Source organism: Cherax quadricarinatus, chromosome 19, assembly GCF_038502225.1.
Source record: "Cherax quadricarinatus isolate ZL_2023a chromosome 19, ASM3850222v1, whole genome shotgun sequence".
Classification (NCBI taxonomy): Eukaryota; Metazoa; Arthropoda; class Malacostraca; order Decapoda; family Parastacidae; genus Cherax; species Cherax quadricarinatus.
In genome coordinates this window covers 28,253,841-28,268,094 of record NC_091310.1, presented here as the reverse complement: position 1 = coordinate 28,268,094, position 14,254 = coordinate 28,253,841, and the positions used below count along the sequence as shown (strand labels likewise).

Below are 14,254 nucleotides of genomic sequence, written 5' to 3'. Positions count from 1 at the left end.
TAAGGAAGTATTTACAGTAGAGACAGGAAGGACTCTGGGGGGACAGACCAGATGGGGACACCAACAAGGAATACACCAACAAGTGTTGGACGACATACATACAGATGAGGAGGAGGTGAAGAAACTGCTAAGTGACATCGATACCTCAAAGGCAATGGGACCGGACAACATCTCTCCATGGGTCCTTAGAGAGGGAGCAGATATGTTGTGCGTACCACTTACCACAATCTTCAACACATCCCTGGAAACTGGGCAACTACCTGAGGTATGGAAGACGGCAAATGTAGTTCCCATTTTCAAAAAAGGAGACAGAAAAGAGGCACTAAACTATAGACCTGTGTCATTGACGTGTATAGTATGCAAAATTATGGAGAAGATTATCAGGAGGAGAGTGGTGGAGCACCTGGAACGGAACAGGAGTATAAATGCCAACCAGCACGGATTCACGGAAGGCAAATCCTGTGTCACAAACCTTCTGGAGTTTTATGATAAAATAACAGAAGTAAGACAAGAGAGAGAGGGGTGGGTTGATTGCATCTTCTTGGACTGCAAGAAGGCCTTTGACACAGTTCCTCACAAGAGATTAGTGCAGAAGCTAGAGCATCAGGCGCATATAACAGGAAGGGCACTGCAATGGATCAGAGAATACCTGACAGGGAGGCAACAACGAGTCATGGTACGTAATGATGTATCACAGTGGGCACCTGTGACGAGCGGGGTCCCACAGGGGTCGGTCCTAGGACCAGTGCTATTTTTGGTATATGTGAACGACATGACGGAAGGGTTAGACTCAGAAGTGTCCCTGTTTGCAGATGATGTGAAGTTAATGAGGAGAATTAAATCTGATGAGGACCAGGCAGGACTTCAAAGAGACCTGGACAGACTGGACACCTGGTCCAGCAAATGGCTTCTCGAATTTAATCCTGCCAAATGCAAAGTCATGAAGATAGGGAAAGGGCACAGAAGACCACAGACAGAGTATAGGCTAGGTGGCCAAAGACTGCAAACCTCACTCAAGGAGAAAGATCTTGGGGTGAGTATAACACCGAGCATGTCTCCGGAAGCACACATCAATCAGATAACTGCTGCAGCATATGGGCGCCTGGCAAACCTGAGAACAGCATTCCGACACCTTTGTAAGGAATCATTCAAGACACTGTACACCGTGTATGTCAGGCCCATACTGGAGTATGCAGCACCTGTTTGGAACCCGCACTTGATAAAGCACGTCAAGAAACTAGAGAAAGTACAAAGGTTTGCAACAAGGTTAGTTCCAGAGCTAAGGGAATGTCCTATGAAGAAAGATTAAGGGAAATCGGCCTGACGACACTGGAGGACAGGAGGGTCAGGGGAGACATGATAACGACATATAAAATACTGCGTGGAATAGACAAGGTGGACAAGGACAGGATGTTCCAGGGAGGGGACACAGAAACAAGAGGCCACAATTGGAAGTTGAAGACACAAATGAGTCAGAGAGATAGTAGGAAGTATTTCTTCAGTCATAGAGTTGTAAGACAGTGGAATAGCCTAGAAAATGACGTAGTGGAGGCAGGAACCATACACAGTTTTAAGACGAGGTTTGATAAAGCTCATGGAGCGGGGAGAGAGAGGGTCTAGTAGCAACCGGTGAAGAGGCGGGGCCAGGAGCTAGGACTCGACCCCTGCAACCACAAATAGGTGAGTACAAATAGGTGAGTACACAAACACAAACACACACACACACACACACACACACACACACACACACACACACACACACACACACACACACACACACACACACACACACACACACACACAGGAGATCCCAGACACAGGAAGATCAAATACAGCCTCCCTCACAACTTCCTATAGAAGCCTCCCAACCAGGTCAACCTCAGTGCAACCAAACACTCTAAACCAAAACACCCATGCCACATCCAATGCCCCCACCCACTACACTACAAACTCCACCCCCACAGCAACCACCCACAGTTCCTTATCAGGTCTCCCACTTCCCCAACCCCAATACACCTCCCAGACCACAGTCTTAGAAAAGAATTTGAAGGTGTGGTATACAAATGCAGATGGAATAACAAATAAGTATGAGGAGTGGTACGAAAGAATCAAGGAGACATCCCCAGACATAATAGCACTCACAGAAACAAAACTCACCAGAATAATAACAGATTCAATCTTTCCATCCGGATATCAAATCCTCAGGAAAGACAGAGGGAGGAGAGGGGGAGGAGGAGTTGCACTGCTCATTAAAAACCAGTGGGGTTTTGAGAAAATGGAAGGAATGGATGGCACGGGCGAAAGGGACTACTTAGTAGGAACAATCCAGTCTGAGGGACATAAGGTGATAATTGCAGTAATGTACAACCCACCACAGAACTGCAGGAGGCCATGAGAAGAATACGATGAGAGCAACAGAGCAATGGTCGACACACTAGCCGAGGTGGCCAGGAGAGCACACATGGGGGGAGCAAAGTTACTAGTTATGGGTGATTTCAATCACAAGGAGATTGACTGGGAAAATCTGGAGCCCCATGGGGGTCCCGAAACATGGAGAGCCAAGACGATGGATGTGGTACTGGAAAACCTCATGCATCAACATGTTAGAGACACTACCAGAGAGAGAGGAGAGGATGAACCAGTTAGACTGGACCTTGTATTCACCTTGAGTTGTTCGGACATCGAGGAAATCATGTATGAAAGGCCCCTGGGAGCTAGTGATCATGTGGTTCTGTGCTTCGACTACATAGTTGAGCTCCAAGTGGAGAGAGTAGCAGGAATAGGGTGGGAAAAACCAAACTACAAAAGGGGGAACTACCCAGGCATGAGGAACTTCCTTCAAGACATTCAGTGGGAGAGGGAACTGACAGGAAGACCAGTACAAGAAATGATGGACTATGTGGCAACAAAATGCAAGGAGGCAGAGGAGAGGTTTGTTTCCAAGGGAAACAGAAATAATGGGAAGAACAGAACGAGTCCTTGGTTCACCCATAGGTGTAGGGAGGCAAAAACTAGGTGTACTAGAGAATGGAAAAGGTACAGAAGACAGAGAACTCAGGAAAATAAAGAGATTAGCCGAAGAGCCAGAAACGAATATGCACAGATAAGGGAGGCTCAGCGACAATATGAAAATGACATAGCATCAAAAGTCAAGACTGACCCGAAGCTGTTGTACAGCCACATCAGGAGGAAAACAACAGTCAAGGACCAGGTAATCAGACTGAGGAAGGGTGATGGGGAATTCACATGAAACGACCGGGAGATATGTCAGGAGCTCAACACGAGATTTAAAGAAGTATTTACAGTGGAAACCAGTAGGACTCCAGGAAATCAGAACAGGGGGGGGGGGCACCAGCAAGTGCTGGATGAAATACATATAACCAAGGAGGAGGTGAAGAAGCTGCTGTGCGAACTTGACACCTCAAAGGTGGTGGGACCAGACAACATCTCTCCGTGGGTCCTTAAAGAGGGAGCAGAGATATTGTGTGTACCATTAACAAAGATCTTCAACACATCATTTGAAACTGGGCAACAGGCTGCAGACCTGGTCCAGCAACTGGCTCCTGGAGTTCAATCCCACCAAGTGCAAAGTCATGAGGATTGGGGAAGGGCAAAGAAGACTGCAGATGGAGTACAGTCTAGGGGGTCAGAGACTACAAACATCACTCAAGGAAAAAGATCGTGGGGTGAGTATAACACCAGGCACATCTCCTGAAGCGCACATCAACCAAATAACTGCTGCAGCATATGGGCGCCTGGCAAACCTCAGAACAGCATTCCGACATCTTAATAAGGAATCGTTCAGGACCCTATACACCGTGTACGTTAGGCCCATATTGGAGTATGCGGCACCAGTTTGGAACCCACACCTAGCCAAGCATGTAAAGAAACTAGAGAAAGTGCAAAGGTTTGCAACAAGACTAGTCCCAGAGCTAAGAGGTATGTCCTATGAGGAGAGGTTAAGGGAAATCAATCTGACGACACTGGAGGACAGGAGAGATAGGGGGAACATGATAACGACTTACAAAATACTGAGAGGAATTGACAAGGTGGACAAAGACAGGATGTTCCAGAGACTGGACACAGTAACAAGGGGACACAGTTGGAAATTGAAGACACAGATGAATCAAAGGGATGTTAGGAAGTATTTCTTCAGCCACAGAGTAGTCAGGAAGTGGAATAGTTTGGGAAGCGATGTAGTGGAGTCAGGATCCATACATAGCTTTAAGCAGAGGTACGATAAAGCTCATGGTTCAGGGAGAGTGACCTAGTAGCGACCAGTGAAGAGGCGGGGCCAGGAGCTTGGACTCGACCCCTGCAACCTCAGCTAGGTGAGTACAACTAGGTGAGTACACACATACACACACAAGCACACACGCACAAACACATACGCACACATACACACACACACACACTCACACACACACACACACACACACACACACACACACACACACACACACACACACACACACACACACACACACACACACACACACACACACACACACACACACACACACACACACACACATACACACACATACACCTAATGTCATTAAATAAGATGCATATTAGATAAAACGTATAAGCGTATAAGATCCTGAGAGGGCATGATAGGGTAGGGTAAGTCAAGCATCGGGTACAAGTGAAAACAAGAGGAAGCTAAGATCTCAAATGAATCACAGGGATATTAGGAAAAAACATTTCTTCAGTCTCGGGGTAGTTAGGAAGACGGAGAAAACAGGAAACTTAGTATGATTCGAACCTCACTGGTATGAGGTCAGCCTATATTAATTTCGTGAATTTTAACCTGATTTTAGAAAGTTATAACAGTAATCAATGTACTGGTGGCTAAAGCTCCCGCTTCACACACGGAGGGCCCGGGTTCGATTCCCGGCGGGTGGAAATTCCGACACGTTTCCTTACACCTATTGTCCTGTTCACCTAGCAGCAAATAGGTACCTGGGTGTTAGTCGACTGGTGTGGGTCGCATCCTGGGAGACAAGATTAAGGACCCCAATGGAAATAAGTTAGACAGTCCTCGATGACGCACTGACTTTCTTGGGTTATCCTGGGTGGCTAACCCTCCGGGGTTAAAAATCCGAACAAAATCTTATCTTATCTTATCTTATCTTATCCTTGCCGAATATGACAAGACGGCAAATTCGATTTTAAAATAAGACATATGAAACCCAAGTTGATTTTGCAAGATGTTAGACACTTCACGATACTTAGCATGATAGCTGACTATATACAAATAGAAATACAAAAAGTCCAATACAGAAGAGCCAACACCTCTGAAAATGTATAAGTCTTCCCTAATGAAAAAGAAAACGACATGCAATAACAACTGGTTCTGTAATTCATGCACATACATACATACACATATATACATATATATATATGTGTATGTATGTATATGTATATATATATATGTATATATATATACATATATATATATATATATATATATATATATATATATATATATATAGATATATATATATATATATATATATATATATATATATATATATATATATATATATATATATATATATATATATATATGTATATATATATATATATATATATATATATATATATATATATATATATATATATATATATATATATATATATTTGGGTATTTGAGGAATTTGGAAAATGCTGATAATGCGACGCAAGTTATCATAGAGGAATGCGTATAATACAGTAGCTTTGCGTAAAACTAATTTATCGATTTCAAGAAAGTGCCTCTTAACATTGCTCATGCAGAAGGAAACAAGAGGACTGAGACTTGCCTTGTGTCGCGTTACTTGCTGTAGGCGATGTAGCTACAAGAAACGGAGAGAATAATGATTAATATAATAATTGCCTTAAATAACTTACATGATTATAATTATCATTAAGAAAAGACACAGACAAACCCACATAGAGAAAATAAAATAGAAGAGAAGGACTGGATATTTCTGACCAACACTCTGGTCCAATACACAGTACTTTTCTTAGCCTCTCAAGGGATTTCTTAACCCGAAGAATTCAACCTGACCTCTCCTTTCTTGGATTAATTTGACTGTCTCTCAATTCCTCTATCGGTGTACGACCCTCTAGGTTCAGATCATCCCCTTCCCTCCATGAGTGCAATAATAATTGTCTATAGGTGGGTTCGTTTGTGACACTGAACAGTGTTTATTAGACTATTGTGTTTGGAATATGGAATGAGTTAAAGATGTTTGTGTTTATGCTTACCACCGCCAGGCCAGTACCAGTTGCTGGCTGGCCTCTTGCCTGTACCACTCCAGTAGTTGCTGTTGGTTCCTCCTGCGTAGCTGCCGGAGCCCTGCAGCGCCTCTACCAAGATATGTTGGTAGTTGGTGCCGCTGTAGCTACTGCCTGAGGTCAGTTTCCCTTTCTCGTAGTAGCTGCAAAGGCCACGAGAGGCCAGCAGAGCCCAGGATAACGTCAACACAGAGGCCAAACGCGCCTGACTCGCCTGTTTGTGTACCATGGTTTTTGTCTTCTTATATTTTACTAGTTTATTTCTGTTTGTCTATTATAGGAACACCGAATATATTATTCTTCAGGTCACGAGAGCATTTAAAATCACTTCACTTAAGAGGTGGAAGCTGTGGATGTTGAGTTGGATGTTTGATATCCCAGACGCTGTAAGCAGGAGGCCTGTAGAGGATATTATGCTTGTCGGAGCAACAGCTCCCCGAGGCACTGTGTCGACGCACACTCAGGTTCCTCCCCCTCACACCGCCCCCCTCACACCGCCCCCCCTCACTCCGTCCCCTCTAACCCTCCGCCACCCACGCCTTTCACTCTCTGCTCACGATGGTGGAACGTTTATTGTGCCACTCAGACTTGCAAATCTTGTTTTTCCAAGCTTCTAGGCAGTTTTTTAAGCATTGCTCTTCACGGAGTCATCAAGAGTTGCGATATCTGTCATGGGGACACGTCAGACTGTTCACTGTCTCGGCTGGCAACGTTGTTGACGCTAGCACAGCAAGAGATGGCGACAGCAAGCACATCCGAGCGCACAGGTCAAAAGACTGTGGTGTTGTGCGCTCGCGAGCAGCTTGGCACCCCAACACTGCGCCAGGAATCCCTCGTCCTCTCCGGTAGTGTCGCATCCCTTCACACCCATATTCAATACGTCCCGTTGGGTGGACTGACGTCACGTCCGCCCACGCTTACAAACGCGTTGCGGCAACAGTTCCGCTCCGCTCTATTGTGGGATAAACATTCCCGTCAAGGGAAAAGAGGTCAGCAGCCACTTCCCATGCAGTCCTGCTGGTCACTGACGATAAAGTCAACAGCAGGAAGTGGAGGTGGCTCGTGTCAACACGGAACTGAGGCGAAAGGGAGTTCCTTTAAACTGATGCCACGATTACATAGTCATCGTAATGTCCTGCTACCCTCTATTATTCCTCATATCTTCACTTCTTTCAGTTCCTCTACACATTTTCTCTCTGCACAGCTTCCACTCCCCTCCTCTCCGCATACACATCCTTCTTTCGTTATTCTCCATATTTATGATTTTTCAGTAACCACCTTCACTGTGTCCACTCTCCAGGTCGTATGTTCGTTTCCGTTCGTCACTTACCTTCCATCCACAATCATCGTTTAAGCCATCATGACTACTTTCGGTAAAACTAAGAAAGCCATGGAAACACTACCGCCCACAATACAACCAGAGCCACCCCTCACCACCCACCGCACAACCAGAGCCACCCGTCACCATCCACCACACAACCAGAGCCACCCATCACCACCCACCACACTACCAGAGCCACCCATCACCATCCACCACACAACCAGAGCCACCCATCACCACCCACCACACAACCAGAGCCACCCATCACCACCCACCACACAACCAGAGCCACCCATCACCATCCACCACACAACCAGAGCCACCCATCACCATCCACCACACAACCAGAGCCACCCATCACCACCCACCACACAACCAGAGCCACCCATCACCACCCACCACACAACCAGAATCACACATCACCACCCACCACACAACCAGAGCCACCCATCACCACCCACCACACAACCAGAGCCACCTATCACCATCCACCACACAACTAGAGCCACCCATCTCCACCCACCACACAACCAGAGCCACCCATCACCATCCACCACACAACCAGAGCCACCCATCACCACCCACCACACAACCAGAGCCACCCATCACCGTCCACCACACAACCAGAGCCACCCATCACCACCCACCACACAACCAGAGCCACCCATCACCACCCACCACACAACCAGAGCCACCCATCACCATCCACCACACAACCAGAGCCACCCATCACCACCCACCACACAACCAGAGCCACCCATCACCACCCACCACACAACCAGAGCCACCCATCACCACCCACCACACAACCAGAGCCACCCATCACCATCCACCACACAACCAGAGCCACCCATCACCACCCACCACACAACCAGAGCCACCCATCACCACCCACCACACAACCAGAGTCACCCATCGCCACCCACCACACAACCAGAGCCACCCATCACCACCCACCCCACAACCAGAGCCACCCATCACCACCCACCACACAACAAGAGCACCCTTCACCACCCACCACACAACCAGAGATGACTGTCATACCATCACCTTTCCTGGCTTATTAATTTTTGCTATTTAGGTACAACCTTCAAACATCGTCAAGTATGTGAGGATTAGCTACAAGGTTCCATTATCACTAAACAGGTGAGTTTTAGTTACTAGTTATGTGACATGAGACACTAGCGTCTCATGTCATATAACATGCGAGGTTTAATGACAAGATTCTAATGTCACGCATTATTATAACAATAACTAGACACTAAACCCATAAGGGTCATACAAGGGATGTTTTTTAGTCCAGAGATTCGATCCCGGACCTGAGTGATGTGAGCGGCGACTCTCACCACTGGGCTACGACTGTTGAGTTTTAGTGTCAGGCTTCCTGTGCAGCGAAATATGTGAAACGTAGAGAAAAAAAAGACACAATACTGTGACTGGAACAATACACAAATAACCCGCACATAGGAGAGAGAGGAGCTTACGACGACGTTTCGGTCCTACTTGGACCATTTGCAAAGTGACACAAACCGAAAAGAGCCCCATCTCTCTTTTTAGTGTGACTTTGTAATTGGTCTATATCAGACCAAAACGTCGTCGTAAGCTCGTCTCTCCTACGTGACGCTCAGCTTCAACCTCTACATTTCACGAAACAAATTAAATGCATTTTTAATATGTAATATTTCTCGCTGGATATGAATATGTAGTAGATTTATCAGTTAAACCTTGTCGTAACGACGCTTGAGTTGGTAACTGTGATCCTACTTCAGTGTTGGTAACCATGAATTTGAGCTGGTAACTGTGGTGCTACTTCAGTGTTGGTAACCATGAATTTTGAGATGGTAACTGTGATGCTACTTCAGTGTTGGTAACCATGAATTTGAGTTGGTAACTGTGATGCTACTTAAGTGTTGGTAACCATGAATTTGAGTTGGTAACTGTGATGCTACTTAAGTGTTGGTAACCATGAATTTGAGTTGGTAACTGTGATGCTACTTAAGTGTTGGTAACCATGAATTTGAGTTGATAACTGTGATGCTACTTAAGTGTTGGTAACCATGAATTTGAGTTGGTAACTGTGATGATACATCAGTGTTGGTAACCATGAATTTGAGTTGGTAACTGTGATGCTACTTAAGTGTTGGTAACCATGAATTTGAGTTGGTAACTGTGATGATACATCAGTGTTGGTAACCATGAATTTGAGTTGGTAACTGTGATGCTACTTAAGTGTTGGTAACCATGAATTTGAGTTGGTAACTGTGATGCTACATCAGTGTTGGTAACCATGAATTTTGAGATGGTAACTTCAGTGTGCTGTTCAACTCTTGTTAAATAACACTATGTAAGACAACTTTTGTTCCTGGCATGAAGGTGTTATTTTCCAACTCCTTTTATTGCAAAATAATAGAAAATGCCCAGTGTTCCTTTTAAATTTTACTTTTGTGGCTTACAGGATGAATTTTTGTCAAAAAATGGCTAAATTTCAATATTTCTTGCCAGTTTTGGATGTAAAACAAAAACATATAATAAATTAAATAAAATTTACATAAATAAAATAAAATTTACTCAAATTTTATTTTAAACTTTCTGAAAGATATTTACAGTGTTAAAAATGAGCAGTTTTTTCTAGATTTGCGAGCAACAACGAATCACTTTCCCGCTTAAGCCCCTAAATGTTGTCTTCTATCATGTTTTCATTATAAGCTCCATGATATCTGTTTTCAAAGTCCATTATATCTTGGTGAACGCGCTCCACTTGCTCCTCTGAGTATGCTTCCATATTCTCTTTGAAACTGTCAAGATAAGCATCAAGAATATGGACCTTAAAGGACATCCTACAGCCCATCTGACCATAGCCTTTTACCAAGGTCAGCCTTGTTGTTAACCAGAATGCCCTGTGCTACATAAAACTCTCCCAGGCCTCCTTTTCCTTCTCTGTGAGCTTCTTTGGAAATTCTGAGAACTCCATGATTTTCCTGACTTGTGGTTCAGTGAAGATGCCAGTCTTCACCTTTCCCTCTGATAGCTTGGGAAAGAAGTCTTGAAAATACTTGAAGGCTGCAGACTCTTTGTCAAGAGCTGTAACAAACTGTTTCATTAGCCCTATTTTGATGTGTAATGGAGGGAACAGAACCTTTCGAGGATCCACCAATGGTTTATGTTTGATAATATGTCTTCCTTCTGAGAACTCAATCCTTTGAGGCCAGTGCTTCCTCTGGTAATGTGCTGTTCTGTCTCTACTATCCCAATGACAGAGATAACAGGGAAACTTGGTAAAATCTCCTTGGAGCCCCATCAAAAGTGCCACCATTCTGAAGTCTCCAATAATCTCCCAGCCATACTCATCATAGTTCAAAGCTTCCAGTAAAAGTTTGACACTGTTGTAGTCCTCCTTATGCTGCACTGAATGAGCCAAGGGAAGATATGGATACTTGTTCCCAATGTGCAGAAGTACAGCTTTTAGGCTTCTGGAGGAGCTGTCAATGAAGAGTCTGCACTCATCTAGATTGCATGCAATTCCAGTTGCGTCAAACACACCTGATACATAATTACAGTAGCACAACCTGTCTTCATTAATGAAGAAGCTTGAGAAATGTTGGTGACGTTTTCTTTGGCTTGTCACGTGCACACTTTCGTCCACCAAGTCCCACTCCTTGAGCCTTGAAATGAAAAGCTCAGCATTTGACTTTGTCAAACCAAAATCTCTGATAAGGTCATTGAGGTCTGTTTGGTTTGCGTAGTAAAGATTCCTCCCAACAGCTGCATCTGTGAGATCATGGTCTTGTTCACTGTGCTCTTCATTTTCTGATTTACTGCTTTCTTCTTCTGACGGTTGACTTCTTTCTGGAGGTGTAGGTACAGGAAGATCAACACTGTGTGGTACTGGGGCAATAGAAGAGGGAAGGTCTAAACCATCCTGTAAAAGAACAAAAGAATTAGTTTCTGTTACATTCATTTAAAAATGTTCCTATAAAAGATTTTACCCTTCATATAAGTAATGACTTTCTTACCTTCCAATGTTTTCTTACAATGTTGACAAGCAACATGAGGCGCCCAGGTCTTGTCTTGGTCCACAACTGGCATGACAAAATATGCTTTGTAATCTTCACACATTTTTTTAGATGCTGTTACAGAGAACTTCTTTGCTCTTGTCTTAATGAATTGACCACATATGTAGCAGAATGTATCTGGAAAATGATTGCAGCCTCTTGATGCCATTTCACTTCTTCTGATGTGTCTTCTCAGGTAGCCAGAGCTGAACTGAATGCTGGTCTCTGAGCCCCTGTTATTATATTTGCCAAGCAAAACCCTAGAACATAATAGTTTTACATAAGTCTTCTTGAAAGTGTTCCAGAAGTTCTGGGATCAAAATTGCTTTTTTTAATTTTGTTCAGTTATAAAGAATTGGGGAATGATACTTATTTCCCAGGAACAAGACAAGAGTGAAATTTTGTTACGTAGTGTAATCGTTTTTTCTTTATTTTTATGTCAGTAACTGCATTCTCTCCTGTCTCTTCTTTACTATGTCCGTAAAACGGAATTCCAGGATTTAAAAATGGATCTCTGTCTGTCTGTCTGTCTGTCTGTCTCTCTCTCTCTCTCTCTCTCTCTCTCTCTCTCTCTCTCTCTCTCTCTCTCTCTCTCTCTCTCTCTCTCTCTCTCTCTCTCTCTCTTGTTTATGGAAATTATTAACAACCATACACTTATTTGTTCCGTGATCCGACATGCTGCATTTGCATTCTGACCTGAAGCATCCGTGATCTGACACACAATACCTGTAATCTAACATGATACACCAGCGATGTGACAGGCTACACTTAAGAGCTGATATCTTACACTTGCACTATGACCTGCTACAGCCAATCTGACATGACACACCAGTGATCTGACATGATATACCAGTCATCTGATGCCACTTTACATCTATAATGCGGCACACTGTATCTTTTATCCGAAATATTACACCTTTGATACGAATTATTCCGTTTGTTTTGAAATATTACTGATTTGATCAACCTCATTTGAACCAAAATGATACACATCCAAAGACAATTTTAAGCATTTGATCCGACATGGTACACTTGTATTCCGCAAACTTACACCTGTGTCTTCCTTTGCGCTACATAGCAGCCCGCGACACCCGTCAACACTAACAGCACGTGTCGTCACTTCACGCCTAGCGACCCACCGACCGACCGACCGATGGTCCTGGTAAGGTCTCAAGGTCGCTTTGGAATTATCAAGTAATGAAGCGAAGACTGCAAGTAATGTATCACTTATACTCCTGGTGGATGAGATGGTGAGATCATCCTCAGCAGCGTGCACCACTCAGTGTAAATAATCTTGCCCTGACAACCAATAATTTCACACGTGAGTGATTCACAGGCGTGACTGACTCTGTCTTTACCACCACCACTTCATTTTCCCCCACCAAAAACAATAGAAGAAACTATATGAAAACATATATAAAGTACCTTAAATATTCCACACTGGTAATAAAGTGAATTAAAAAAAATAATAAAAGTATATATCCGTGTGTCGACACTTAATAGTGTCTAATTATGAAGTACCGGCGAACCTCTAATGAATGAATGAAGTGTCTAATTATTATTATATTTATTGGGAAGAGCTGTATCCGTAGGGGGTCATACAGCGAGCGAGAAATGGAAGGTAATCAGGTTTTGTCCAAGGGGGAGGATAGCTCCACTTCCTTAGATCAAGAGAGTTTCTATATCTGCATCATCAAAGTTGCCTTCACATCTTTTGAAGGAAGGAGCATCCGCGTCCTCGTGAATATTCTCGTCTACTGCTTCGATCTATTGTAGCAGATCAGGTGTATATCACCTCGCCTGCTGCTTCGATCTGCTGTAGAAGATCAGGTGTACTTCTCGTCTGCTGCTTCGATCTGTTGTAGGAGGTCAGGTGTACATTACCTCGTCTGCTTTTCCATCGTTTTCTGTCTGATGGACTAAATTTTCTCAGTGGATTAGCCAAATAATCATTCTTTGTAATTGTGGAGAAACGACTCTCACTTAGTGCTCCTCTCACCCCAGTATCTAGAAAAATAATGTTTGTCATTACTTTTGTCTGTTTGTTTATAGTGGGAAAATTCTTGGATGATGAGAGTTCCTGATGCTCAATGTTCATGTTGTGTTGCAGTAATTCACTAGCAGACTCATGGAAGATAACTCATGGTGCTCAGTGCTCATGTAACGTTGCAAAAATTCAACAGCAGACTCATGGAAGATCAGCCATGATGACTGTCAAAATACTTCCCAGAGAGATGCAGATCTCTGCTGGTCTCTCGATATTGCTGATGCGAAAATCCTGCTTTATTAAAATCACCGAACACACTGTTGTTATACTCTTCGATGGCGCCTTCCACAGCCTCGACCCTGTGGGTCATCTTAGGAGGTTAAATACCCAAGTACTAAATCGCAGGAACGATTTGTCTTTGGTAGTTACTTTTACAGTTTGATCTTCATATACTCAAGTCATTCGTCAACTGATTTATATAAAGTTATGGATCTTCGCGACAGGATCAACGACGGTTCAAAGTTTCCTAAAATCTTTCCTTCTTTATATACATTCGTCTCTGTCTTCTCTTTATTCTTGTTCTCATGTATGTCTGTTCATGGTATAAAC

General features: G+C 43.8%; 1 protein-coding gene across 4 annotated transcripts in view; it reads right to left on the bottom strand.

The window, feature by feature from the left end:
• Positions 1–14,254, bottom strand: part of LOC128688116 (uncharacterized) — a 71,630-nt gene that overhangs the window by 37,842 nt on the left and 19,534 nt on the right. Inside the window, exons 1-2 of one of the 4 annotated variants that reach the window (XM_070086594.1) lie at positions 6,256–6,751; positions 5,808–5,840 (exon numbers count right to left, since the gene is read on the bottom strand). The exons of 1 other annotated variant lie outside the window; for it this stretch is intronic. In XM_070086594.1, the coding sequence (XP_069942695.1) occupies positions 5,808–5,840; positions 6,256–6,514 (292 nt within the window). In that variant the 5' untranslated portion in view covers positions 6,515–6,751. Of the gene's footprint in view, positions 1–5,807; positions 5,841–6,255; positions 6,752–14,254 lie in introns of those variants that run through there. 2 more of the 4 variants (XM_070086592.1, XM_070086595.1) reach the window with 2 other exon arrangements.